Here is a 13513-nt window from a genome sequence, read left to right on the forward strand (position 1 = left end):
AATCATGTGGCAGCAACTCAATGCATAAAAGCATGCAGACATGGTCAAGAGGTTCAGTTGTAGTTCAAACTAAACATCAGAATTGGCAAGAAATGTGACCTAAGTGACTTTTTGACTATGGAATAATTAGTGGTGCCAGGCAGGGTAACTTGAGTATCTCAGAAACTGCTGATCTGATTTTTATGTACAACAGTCTCTAGAGTTTACAGAGAATAGTGCAAAAAAAAACAACTAGTGAGCAACAGTCTCATGGGCAAAAACAGTTTGTAAATGAAATAAGTCAGGAGAGAATGGCTAGACCGGTTCAGCTGAAAGAAAGGCAACACTAACTCAAATAACCACGCAGTACAACAGTGATATGCAGAAGAACATCTCTGAATGCACAACACATAAAACCTTGAAGCAGATGGGCTAAAGCAGCATGAACATATACTCAGCAGCCACTTCATTAGATATAGGAGGAACTTTATTAATAAAGTGGCCCCTGAGTGCAATTTCCAATATAAATGCAAAATTCTCAGTATTTGAATTGTACCTGTATAATGAAGAAACTGTAGACTGAAAATAATGCTGTGATAATTGATAGACTGAGAAGATTTCAGATGTCACTTACACAACAATTTATATTTCAAGTAACTTACTTGCTTTTCTCCACTAGGTTTCTTATGATTTAATAGTAATTCAACAGCTCCAACAACCTCCTTCCTGATGGCATGTAGAAGAGCATCCCCTACGTACACATTGAATCTCAGAAGTAGTTCAATGATTTCCAAGTTCTCATTTTCAATGCCTATGAGGAGTGCAGTCCGTCCCAGAGGATCAATGCAATTAATGTTGATTTTAAAATAAATTTCAGCTTCTTCAAGTGCTTGCTTGACACTTGCATAATCACCTTTTTCAACAGCACTTAGGTAACTCTTCTCTGCAGGAGAGAGTTCAGATTCTGCTCTCACAATGCGAAGAGAAATTCGGTCTCTATATGGTGCATTGTCACTTTTTTTGTAGTACAGCTGAGCCATCTTTCATGCATGTCAAAGTGTTCCTTAAAGAGAAAAAAAAACAAATTAGGTTTTTATTATAATGGCAAAATATACAAATTCAGGACATCTGAAATAAGAATGGAAAGTGATGAAAATACCCATCAAATCAAGCAGCATTTGTGATGAAGCAGAATTAATGCTAATTGATGACCATTTTGACAAAATCAATGACCTGAAATGATTTTGTTTTTGTCATCAAAGATGCTGTCACTCTTATAATGCTGATTTTTAAAAAAATTCTTATTTAAAATAATTAATAGATTGTGCTACTGGCTATAGTGATGGTTATACTTCATTTCACAAACTAGACAACAAACAATTCTCCTACTTCTGACATTGTTAAATTATCTCAATTTTAAATAGTACAGAAAACAGCAAAACTACGAAAACTAATATGCTTGCAATAAACACATTAAAAGCCTAGAATTTTCTTATTTTCTATTCAGATACTTGCCACCTCAAGATAAAAGCAAAGGCTCTGAGTTGCTGGTATTTTGTTAACAAATCTTTTTTTCAAAGATTGAAGTAATTAACCTCACAAAAGGAATCATGAGGCACTGCATCTCTTTCTGGCAAAGGAAAGGAAAGGAAAGGCTGCCTCTCACGCTCTCAGCACATTCAATTCCACTAGTCTTTTTTAGGAGGTTAAGGAGGTTTGGCTTATCACCAAACACACTAAAAAAGACTTCTACCGATGTAATGTTGAAAGCATCTAGACTAGTTGCATCATGGTCTGGTATCACAATCAGATGTGCAGGAATGTAAAAAGCTGCAGAGAGTATTAGATTGAGCCCAATACATCATGGCACATCCCTCCCTACTATTGGTAATACGTACAGGAAGTGCTGCCCCATGAAGATAACATCCATCAAAATATATCCCCAGGCCATGCCATCTTCTAGCAGGAGGGACAGAAGTCTGAAGTCCAACTCCACCAAGTTCACCGACAGCTACTTCTCTTCAATCATTTGGTTCTTGAACCAACTGGCACAAGCCTAATCACTATAGCTTTACACTACTATGATCACTTTGACCACTTTGCACAACAATCTATGTGTCCTTTGTTGTAAAAAGTGAGCACAAGTTATGTTTATGTTTTTCTGGGAATGAAATGCTATGTATCTGTGATGTTGCTTCAACCATATTTTTCATTGTACCTGTACAATCCGAACCATCAAGTTTGCTGATGACACAACAGCGGCTGGCCACATTAACAATGGTGACGAGATGGTGTCGAGAGGAGGTCGAGTGGCTGGTCCTTGAATCTTAATGTAAACAAGACTAAAGAGATGATTGTGGACTTTAGGAAGGTGCAGCATAAGTGGCTCCTCTGTGGAAAGAGTTAGGAACACCAAGTTTCTAGTCATGCACATAACAAATGATCTCACCTGGTCTCTCAACACCACTTTAGTCAAGAAAGCAGAACAGCATCCTCCTGAGGAGACTGAGGCAAGGGAAGCTCCCCTCTCCCCCATTCTAACCAATTTTTACAGGAGAACCATTCTGAGTGTCCTGACCAGCTGTGTCACCATCTGATATGGGAATTGCAAGGCATCTGACCAAAAGCCCCTACTATGAATTGCAAGGGCCGCTGAGGGGATCAGCAGTGTCTCTCTTCCACCCATCAACAATTCACCCTCCTCACCTGTCCAACAATCTCTTTGACCCTCTGCCATCAGGCAGGAGGAACCACGGCACTACGACAAGGACTGTTAGGATAGGAAAGAGCGTCTTTCCCCAGGCTGTGAGATTACTGAACTCTCTGCCGTCACTGAGGGCTCAACAGCTATGAAGCGCTGGTAGTGTGACTGTTTACTTATTAATTTGTGCCATTAATGCACCTCACCATTTGTGTATTTGTGAGATTACTTTGTGTTGTGTGTGAGTTAAAATGTACTTTGTTGTGAACCTCGATTTAGGAACTTCGTTTTTTTTGCAGTATGGATGTATACAGTTAAAAAACAAAAAACTTGAACATGATGCATGTAGTAATGCAGATGACATTAAACAGTATATTACTGTTTAGTGTCATATGCACATGAACATATGTAGTTACAGCAGTAGAATCAGTGTTGGGAGAAGCGAATGAAGCAATGTAATGGATAATTTCGATACAAGCTCAGTCCCAGCTGAAAGAATAGGTGTCAGCCTTCAGAGTGACAGTTCAGCAGACAACTAGAATCAGGCGGCAACAATTTCTGCTCTCACACCTGTATTTCAGGACCTTACAGCCGACAACCAGCATTAGGTGACAGCTATTACTGCTCTCGCAAATGCAATTCAACAGCTTTGATCATACCAGTCTCACTCGCAGCTTCTCTTTTTCTCCTGCCCCATCAACCTCAGCTACTAATATCCCGACTCTTACATTCGGACCAGACCCAAGGATTCCTCCACCAGGCAGACACTCCGATGATCCTGGCGGCTATAGGAATTTTATTAACCAATGTCAGCTGAGTTCTAAGCCCAGCCTGGTTGGTTCGGTGAGGACGCACATAGCCTGGGATATGTGGTTAACCTCTTAGATTGACCCTCTTTCAACTTGTTCAATGCTGTACGGGAGCAAGGTTCCACCACAGCCCCTCGTTTCGGCAATTTGTTGCCAAGGTAGGGAGAGTTTGATCTACCAAGATGGGGTCAGGAGGCTGCCCACTGACTCCTGGACCTGTACCAAGGTAGAGGGACAGTGAGGGGTAACGTAATAAAGTTCTGCACGCTGGGGGTGAGACAGGGTAGAACGAGAGATAGCTCATCACTGCCTTCCAGTGCGGACTGAGTGCAGGAGTCCGGCACGAGATTGCTGTCCGAGGTGAGAAGGACGGTCTGGATGATCTGATTAACCTAGCCATTCGTGTTGACAACTGGACCACTGAGTGGCACAGGGAAAGAATACCCTGAGCTTCCTGATTTCGTGATCACCGTCTGTCATCATTTGGTACCCAGTCCATGAAGGTGGGGCACATGGGCCTGTCTGAGGAATGAGATCGGTGCAGAACAGTGATCCAGGACAATTCCAGGCTTCATGTCCCAAGCGTCCAGTAAAAGAGGATACCCATCAGCAGGAAGGGGAGATCTGCTGAGTTGGTTCTCCCTGCCATCAGCTTCCCTAATTGTGCGATACTCCCAGCTTCCTTGTTGTGTGGGTCTCAGACCCAGGAACGTCAGGCACTTATCGACTCCAGGGCAACCAGGAATATCATTGATACCTCTGGCTCAAAAATAAAGCGTTCCTTCTCAGAAATTGAGAGAAAGTATCAACAAAAAGGCCTTAGATAGTTGACCTCTGGGCACCAGTAAGATCCATCTTTCCACAGAACCCTCCAATTTGTTCTTGAACACAACAATAGGGAACAATTCTCCGAATGTCTGGTTGATCCACTTGAACTGCCGCTAGTGCTTGGCCTTCTCCATGGTCGTTTCAGGACAAGAGGAGGAAAAGAGTTGGCCCCGGGAGGACTAGTGCCAGGTAAGAGGTCTATGGCACAGTTGTAGGGCCAGTGTGGGCTAGAGAGGTGGCGTTCCCTTTTCTGAAGACCTCAAGAAGATTGGCATATTCAGTTGGAATCCCAGACAGGTCAACATCCTTAGCTGACACAGGAGGGAATTCATGGAACAGAGCTTGAGCTGGACCCAGACAGGTAGACAGGCATGCTGATTCCCCACTCTTGGGAGTGCTTTAAGAAACCAATTGGTTCAGTGGGTTATGTCAGGATAACCAAGGGAGACCAAGCACAAGTGGCAGATAGAAGGAGAGTTCTCCACAATGATTGCCTTCAAGCACAAGTTGGAGGGGTTGGGTGGAAAGGTGGACCTGGCCAGTGCCCAGAAGTCAGCTGTCCAGGGCCTTAACATTGATCATTCTTCTTAATTCCAGAGTCAGAATGCCTCATCTTTGATCTAGAGAAATGTCCATTAGATTCCCAGCTACAGTCGATAAACACATTAAGTTCATGGGTCCAAGACCCCCACGGTAAAGAAGCTGCAAGCATTATCCAATTAAGGGAAGCAGAACTGCAGAGAGAACTGACCCATCAGACTCCCTTCCCTGTTGACGGCTATAGTATCCTCTTTTACTGAATGCCTGGGACATGCCAAGTGGAAATGTCCTGGATCACAAGCGGCAGGAAGCTGTTCTCCTGTGCTGGTCTTGCTCCTCCTGAAACAGGCACATACACTCTACTTCCATTGGCTCCTTTGTGGATTGGTGAGGAAGAGAGCAAGAAAAGACAGTGATCAGTCAGTGCATAGGAAGCTTGAGACATTCTTTCCCTGCGCCACTCAGTTACCTGGCTGTCTACTCAAATAGCCTGATTCATCAGGTCATCCAGACTATCCTGCTCGTCATGGATAGCGATCTCGTGCTGGGCCCCTGCGTTCAGTCCACTCTGGAAGGCAGCACTGAGAGATCTCTCATTCCACCCAGTCTCTACTGTAAGCTTGCGGAATTTAACTGCATAGGTCACGCAGGTCCAAGGGACAGTGGGCAGTCTCCTGACCCTGTACTGGAAGATCAAAAGCCCTACTTAGCTCTGCAACAAAATGTCAGTATCTGCCTGGTCGTGGAATATTTAGTCTTTCTATGAATACGTGAGTCTGTGGTGGCCCGAAAGTTGGAGTCAGTTCTGGACCAGGGAGTGGGAGCATTAGTGGCAGAGATTTCCAGGGCAGCAGAAAAAGAGGGCCTGCAAGATGCAGGGAGTGGGACTGACATGGCCAGAGACTGCTGAATTGCATTGGTGAGAACACTAATGGCTGTCAGCTGATGCTGGCTGTCACAGGGAATTTATAGATGGCGGTCGAGAGAGTAGAAATCACAGACACCTGACTCTAATTGTCTGTGGTGAGCTGTTGAACAGCTGCGGTAAGGGATGATACCTGTTCCTCCAGATGAGACTAGGTTTGTCGGCATGAGATTTTCTGCTTATTTGCTTCAATAATTTCACCTGGAACAGATTCAACTGCCTGTAGCTTGTCCCCTACCTGACCAATGAATCTCAGGGCCAAGGTTAGCTGCTCTCTTTCTTCTGGGCCATCTTTGTGTGTTTGAGACTTGCTGTCAGGGAGAGAAACTGAAGTGGGTCAATAGGTCACAGACCCTAATGTGAATAGGATTTTAAGGGAAAGGAAAACAATAAATGCTAGGCCAAACAGGGTTGTTTACTAAAACTCTCAAATGGAAAACTAGATGCAATATCTAAATATAAAATGAATACTGCTAGTTTTCAGCATCAGTCCATGCAACAGTCCACTTGATTAGGTAAGGCTGAATGCAAGCAGGCAATGTAATATTGCTGTGCTTTGCTCAAGTCTTGATAGGCACTACAATGAAAAGGGTGGTAAATACTGCCATAATAATATAATAATTAGCTGAAATGTGCATATTCATGAGCGCAATTGCCGAGTCGATGGTTGTGGCAGTTGTTCATCTTTAGTCCTTAATTCAGTATAGGCAGGATGGAATTAGGGCAGTGGAAGGTTCCTACTGCAAGATGTGAGAAGTGAGGGAATCTCATGATCAGTGAACTGAAGCTGGAGTCTTACGTACTCAGGATCATCCAGGAAACTGAGGGCTTTTACTTAACTGGTCACACCCAAGGTACAGGCTTCAGAAAAATGAATGATCAAGGAAAGATTATGCCAGTAGGCAGACAGTGCAGGACTTTCCTATAGCCATTACCCTCAGGAACAGGTATACCCATTTGGATACTGCTGGGAGTGGATGACCTATTAGAGCACAGCAGCAGACAGGTTAGTGGTACCTTGGCCAAATCTGAAACTTGGCAAGGAAAGGTAAGGTCAGACAGAGCAAGAGGGAGAGATCTGATGGGGGACAGATCGGAAATGTTGTGCTTGTGAAAGAGATGCTAGGATTGTGTGTTGCCTCCAGGATATTAGGTCTGGATTCTCAGAGCAGTTGCTGAACATTCTCAAGGGGAGGGTGAACAGCCAGAAGTTACGGTGCACACTGGCACCAATGACATTGGTAGAAAGGGGAAGAGGTTCTGTGCAGTGAATATAGGGAGTTAGTGAAAAGACTGAAAAGCAAGACCTCAAAGGCAGTAATCTGGATTTCTCTTGGTGCTATGTGCTAGTCAGGGCAGGAATAAAAGACAGAACACATGAGTGTGTGCCTCAGGAATTGGTACAAGGGGCAAGGTTCAGGTTCTTGATCGTTGGAATGTCTTCCAGAGCAAGGATGATCTGTACCCGAGGTACAGGTTGTATCTCAACTGAACGGAAACCAATATTTGGGCCAGGAAGGTTTAAACTATTTTGGCAGGGGTTTGGGAACCAGAGCGCCAGGTCTGAAAGTGCAAGGATTGAGAGGAAGGTAAATGTCATGACCAATAAGGACAAGCAGGGCAAAGTAATAAACACAATGAGATGGAAGGATTGCAATGTGTGTTTTAATGCTAGGATATTGTGGACAAGAATGACAAGTAAATTACAGTAGTATGCTGACTGCATGTATCAGAGCCTGGTATGAAAATACAATTCCATACCAGGCTGTGACCAGAAAATCCTACAAAAACTAGTGGATATGGCCCACAAAATAATCTGCAGATGCTGGGGTCAAAGCACACTCACAATACACTGGAGGAACTCAGCAGGTCGGGCAGCATCTGTGGAGAAGATCAGTCGACATTTCGGGCTGGAACCCTTCGTCAGGACTGTAGAGGGAAGGGGCAGAAGCCCTATAAAGAAGGTGGGGGGAGGGTGGGAAGGAGAAGGCTGGTAGGTTCCAGGTGAAAAACCAGTAAGGGGAAAGATCAAGGGGTGGGGGAGGGGAGGCAGGGAGGTGATAGGCAGGAAAGGTGAAGAAAGAATAGGGGAAAATACAATGGGTAGTAGAAGGAGGCGGAACCATGAGGGAAGTGATAGGCAGCTGGGGGAGGGGGCAGAGTGACACAGGGATAGGGGAAGGGAGGGGGAGGGAATTACCAGAAGTTGGAGAATTCTATTTTCATACCAAGGGGCTCGAGACTACCTAGACGGTATAGGAGGTGTTGCTCCTCCAACCTGACGCAGATTGGGGGACCACTTCGTCGAGCACCTCCGCTCCATCCACCAACACAGACAGGATCTCCCAGTAGCCACCCACTTAAACTCTGTTTCCTACTCCCATTCAGATATGTCCATACATGGCTTCCTCTACTGCCATGATGAGGCTAAACTCAGGTTGGAGGAGCAACACCTTGTATACCGTCTAGGTAGTCTCCAGCCCCTTGGTATGAACATAGAATTCTCCAACTTCCGGTAATTCCCTCCCCCTCCCTTCCCCTATCCCTATGTCACTCTGCCCCCTCCCCCAGTTGTCTATCACCTCCCTCATGGTTTCGCCTCCTTCTACTACCCGTTGCGTTTTCCCCTATTCTTTCTTCACCTTTCCTGCCTATCACCTCCCTGCATCCCCTCCCCCACCCCTTGATCTTTCCCCTTACTGGTTTTTCACCTGGAACCTACCAGCCTTCTCCTTCCTACCCTCCCCCCACCTTCTTTATAGGGCCTCTGCCCCTCCCTCTACAGTCCTGACGAAGGGTTCCGGCCTGAAACGTCGACCGATCTTTTCCACGGATGCTGCCCGACTTGCTGAGTTCTTCCAGTGTACTGTGAGTGTTGATATGGCCCAGTTCATCATGAGTAAAGCCCTCCCATTGAGCACATCTCACGAAGTGTTGTCACAGGTAAGCAGTGTCCAGCATCAGGGACCCCCACCACCCAGGACATGGTTTCTTCTCGCTGCTGACATCAGAAAGGTGGTACAGGAGCCTCAGGCCTCACACCACCAGGTTCAGGAATAGTTATTACCCCTCAACCATTAGGCTCTTGAACCAAAGGGGATAACTTCATTCATCTTCACTGCCCTATCATTGAAATGTTCCCACAACCTCTGCACTCACTTTCACTGACTCTTCATCTCCTGTTCTCAATATTTATTTCTATTTGTTTATTATTTCTTTCTTTTGTACTTGCACAGTTTGTTGTCATTTGCACACTGGTTGAACAATAGAAATGCTCTTTCATTGATTATATTATGGTTATTATTCTATTATGGATTTGAGTATGCCTGCAGGAAAATGAATCTCAGGATTGTATATGGTGACATACATTTTCCTTGATAATAAATGTACTTTGAAAGACCTGATCAATAAAGGCCATGCATCAGTATATGAATCTATGATGTTGTGGCCATGAGACTTGGTTCAGAAAAGAATGGATGCCTAATGTTCCAGGGTTTTGATGTTTTAGAAATGATTGGGGAAGTGGTAAAAGGATTAGATTAGATCATTAGATTATGAGGACACTCAGTCCTCGTTTATTGTCATTTAGAAATGCATGCATTAAGAAATGATACAATGTTCCTCCAGATATCACAAAAAAACAGGACAAACCAAAGACTAACACTGACAAGACCACATAATTATAACATATAGTTACAGCAGTGCAAAGTAATACCATAATTTGATAAAGAGCAGACCATGGGCACGGTAAAAAGAAAGTCTCCAAGTTCCGATCGACTCCCCGATAGCAGGCGGCAAAACGGAGAAACTCTCCCTGCCATAAATCTCCACCGACAAATGCCGATGCATTGGAAGCACCTGACCACAGCTGACTCTGAGTCCGCCCGAAAACTTCGAGCTTCCAACCAGCCCTCAGACACCGAGCACCATCTCGCCCGAGCGCTTTGACCCCGCCCCGGCCACCGAGTAACAAGCAAAGCCGAGGACTCGGGGCCTTCCCCTCTTGAAATTCTGGATCACACAGTAGCAGCGGCAGTGAAGGCGGCATTTCAGAAGTTTCTCCAGATGTTCCTCCGTTCTCTCACATCTGTCTCCATCAAATCAGCATTGTGCACAGCACCCTACTTGACAGATAACAGATATCATTCACCGGAGTGGCCACTGCGCACTGCGTCGTGCCGCCATCTTCTCCTCCTCCTGGAGATAGTTGCACTATTATTCAGGGACAATATCACAGCTGCAGTTAGGGGGAACATAATGCAGTTGCAGTTAGAGGGACAAACACATCCACTGAATCTATCTGGGTAGAACTCAAAAATGAGAAAAGTACAAACACCATGAAGGGATTATACTACAGAACCCCCCCCAATAGCCACCGAAACACTAAAGAATAGATACGCAGGCATATAAGGGAAAGGTACAAGTACAACAGGGTTGTTGTGATGGGTGTCTTCAATTTCCCTGATGGACTGGGACCCCTTAGATTTGGCAAAATTTGTTTGGTGCACCAAGGAGGGGTTCTTAAATCAATATGTGGATAACCTAACAAGAGGAGTCCATACTGAACCTCATTATTGGATAATGAGCCTGGCCAGGTGACAGTCCTTTCAGTGGGAAAACAGCGAACAATGACCAGAACCTCTTTAGTTTTAAGACAGCTATTGATAAATACCAACTTTATGGGAGAGTGTGAAGTTTCAGCAGAGTGAATTCCAAAAGCATTGGGCAGGAACGAGGGAGAGTTAATTGCGAAAAATCTGTTTCTGCATAAGCCCTTATCTGACACATGGGGTGTGTTTAAACATTATCTCCACAGGTACAGGACGGATATAATCTAGTAAGAAGGACAAAGATAGGAAGATAAGGGAACTTTGAATGTTGAGAGAAATGGTGAATTTAGTCAAGTAAAAAAAAAACCATAGGTTGAGGAAGACTTGAGGATTATAAAGAAGCCAGAAAAGGACTCAAAAAAGGAAAGCAGGAAAGCCAGACGGGGCCATGAAAAGTCCCTTAGAAGTAGGATTTAAGATAACCCAAGGGTATTCTATAAATACATCAAGAGCAAGGGCATAACTAGGGAGCAGGTAGAACCACTTATGGATAAAGCAGGAAACATGCAGCTAACTAGTAAAAGCCTCCTTTATTTTCATTCTTTGCCTCCTGCCAGTCAGTCAATCTTCTATCCATGCTAGTATATTTCACGTAATACCATGGATTCTTATCTTGTTAAACAGCCTCATGTATGGCAGCTTGTCAAATGTCTTCTGAAAATTCAAGTAGCAACATCCACCAACTCTCCTCTTCCTATCCTGCTGTTATTTCCTCAAATTCCAAAGATCTGTTATGCAAGATTTCCTTTAAGGAAACATGCTGACTTTGGCCTGTTTTATCATGTGCCTCCAAGTACCCTGAAATCTCAAACTTTAATAATAAAGTCCAACATCTTCCCAACTGAAGTCAGCCTGTAATTTCCTTTTTCCTGCCACCCTCTCTTATTGAGTGGAGTGACATTTCCAATTTTCCAGTCCTCTGGAACCATTTCAGAATCTAGTGATTCTTCAAAGAATTGCCCTAGAAACTCCAGTCATTGCTGTTCTGCCGTCATCCCTGATAGTGTTCCCTTCCAATCAACTTTGCCAGCACTTCTCTCATGCCTCTGTAATTCCCTTTACTCTACTGTAATATTGATACCTCTAACTTCATCATCTCCTTCTCAATGGCAGGGTGAACTCTATCATATCATGATCACTGCCTCCTAAGTGTTCCTTTATAATAAGCTGCTTAATCAAAACTGATCTTTCAGCTACAACTCAGTGATGCCCACAACATCATACCTACCAATTTCCAACTGCACCACAAGGTCATCTATCTTATTCCATATACTGCATGCATTCAAATATAACACTTTCAGTCCTGTGCTCATCACCTTTATCCTCTTAATTTAGTTTAAACCCTACCCAACAGGTCTAGCAAACATGCCTGCAAGGAAACTGTCCCTCTCAAGTTCAGGTGTAACCTGTCCTCTTTGTACAGGTCATACTTTCCCTAAAAGAGAACCCAGTGATTCAGAAATCTGAAATGCTGACCCCTGCACCAATTCCTCATCCACTAAATCATCCTTTTCTTACCCTCATTGGTGCATGGCACAGGCCGCAATCCAGAGGTTATTATCCTGGTGGTCTTGATTTTTAGCTTTCTACCTAAATCCCTGTGTTCTTTCTTCAGTATTTCTTCCCTTTTCCTAGGTCTTTGGTAGCAATTTGTACCAGGACTTCTGGCTACTTACCCTATTCCTTTAGATGCTGTGGACACGACCTGAGTTATCCCTGACGCTGGCGTCTCTGGGGAAAATACCAGACAGGCTTTTCTCCCCAACATCCACAGAATCTTCTGTTGCAATTAGTGGCTGGAGCGGACCCAAGTGCAGGACACAGACACGGAGGTAACATTAACAGAAGTGTGTTTATTAATAATCGCTAGGAAAGCCAGGGAGTGAGGATTAGATGCTTATGCGATGTGCATGTGGGACAACAAACAGGAGAAGCTCGGACATGGAGCCTGGACTTGGACTGGGACTCAGATGCGGAGCCTGGACTAGGACTGGGACTCGGATGTGGAGCCTGGACTTAGACTTGACTTGGACTTGGACTTGACTTGGACTGGACTCGGACACGGAGCCTGGACTCAGAGTTGGACACGAAGAGACAGAATACCCAACTCGGAGTGGCGGCAAACGGCTGGACCCACTCAGCTGGAAAGGAAACGACTAAACCAAACAACAGACAGTTCGAATCTTGACACGGAGTAGCTCAAGAAGTGGCAAACAGCCGGCAATCACTTAGCTGGACACGAAGAGACAGAATTCCCAACTAGGAGCAGCGGCAAACGGCTGGACACACTCAGCTGGAAATAAGACGACCAAACCAAACAACAACAGACAACCAGTATTCTTGACTCGAAGCAGCGGCAACTGGCCAGAAACACTCAGCCGGAGAGGAAAACGACAGAATTCGCATCTTGACTCGGAGTAGCGGCAAACGGCCGGCATTCTCAGCAGGACACGAAAACGACAGAATTCCCAAAGCAGCTCCAGGCACCAAGGCAACTTAGAGTCCAGGATTCTTGGTGGCTCCGGGACAAGCAAAGCGGCACTGGCTACGGTGACGAACCAGCAGCGAGTAGATGTAAGCCAGAGTTTTTATGCTGCCGGCTCGAATGAGGATCAGGTGCCCTAATCAAGGAGCCTGGTAGAACACGGTGAAAAGGAAATTAACTGAAATGAGGAGTCAACAGATGGGACTGTGACATCTTCTGTCTGCTATCTCTCACCACTACTGCACTCCTCTTCTCCCCATTGCATTCTGAGCCACAGAGACAGACTCAGTGCTAGGGATGTAAACACGAGAAAATCTGCAGACGCTGGAAATTCAAGCCACACACACAAAATGCTGATGGAACACAGCAGGCCAGGAAGCATCTATAGGAAGAAGTACAGTCGACGTTTCGGTTGAGAACCTTCGTCAGGACTAATGGGAAAAAAGAGATAGTAAGAGATTTGAAAGTGGGAGGGGGAGGGGGAGACCCGAAATGATAGAAGACAGGAGGGGCCCTTCTATATATTGGTGATATCCGACGCAGACTGGGAGACCGCTTCACTGAACACCTACGCTCTGTCCGCTAAAGGAATCAGGATCTTCCAGTGGCCACACATTTTAATTTCACGTCCCATTC

The 13513-nt window shown here is 44.9% G+C and overlaps 1 protein-coding gene across 2 annotated transcripts in view; it reads right to left on the reverse strand.

The window, feature by feature from the left end:
• trpc4b (transient receptor potential cation channel, subfamily C, member 4b) overlaps window positions 1-13513 on the reverse strand; it is a 93015-nt gene that overhangs the window by 38369 nt on the left and 41133 nt on the right. For both annotated transcript variants that reach the window (XM_063052908.1, XM_063052907.1), the window contains exon 2: window positions 642-1042. In XM_063052908.1, the coding sequence (XP_062908978.1) occupies window positions 642-1019 (378 nt within the window). In that variant the 5' untranslated portion in view covers window positions 1020-1042. The remainder of the gene's footprint in view (window positions 1-641; window positions 1043-13513) is intronic.

This window comes from Mobula hypostoma, chromosome 7 (genome assembly GCF_963921235.1).
Source record: "Mobula hypostoma chromosome 7, sMobHyp1.1, whole genome shotgun sequence".
Lineage (NCBI taxonomy): Eukaryota > Metazoa > Chordata > Chondrichthyes > Myliobatiformes > Myliobatidae > Mobula > Mobula hypostoma.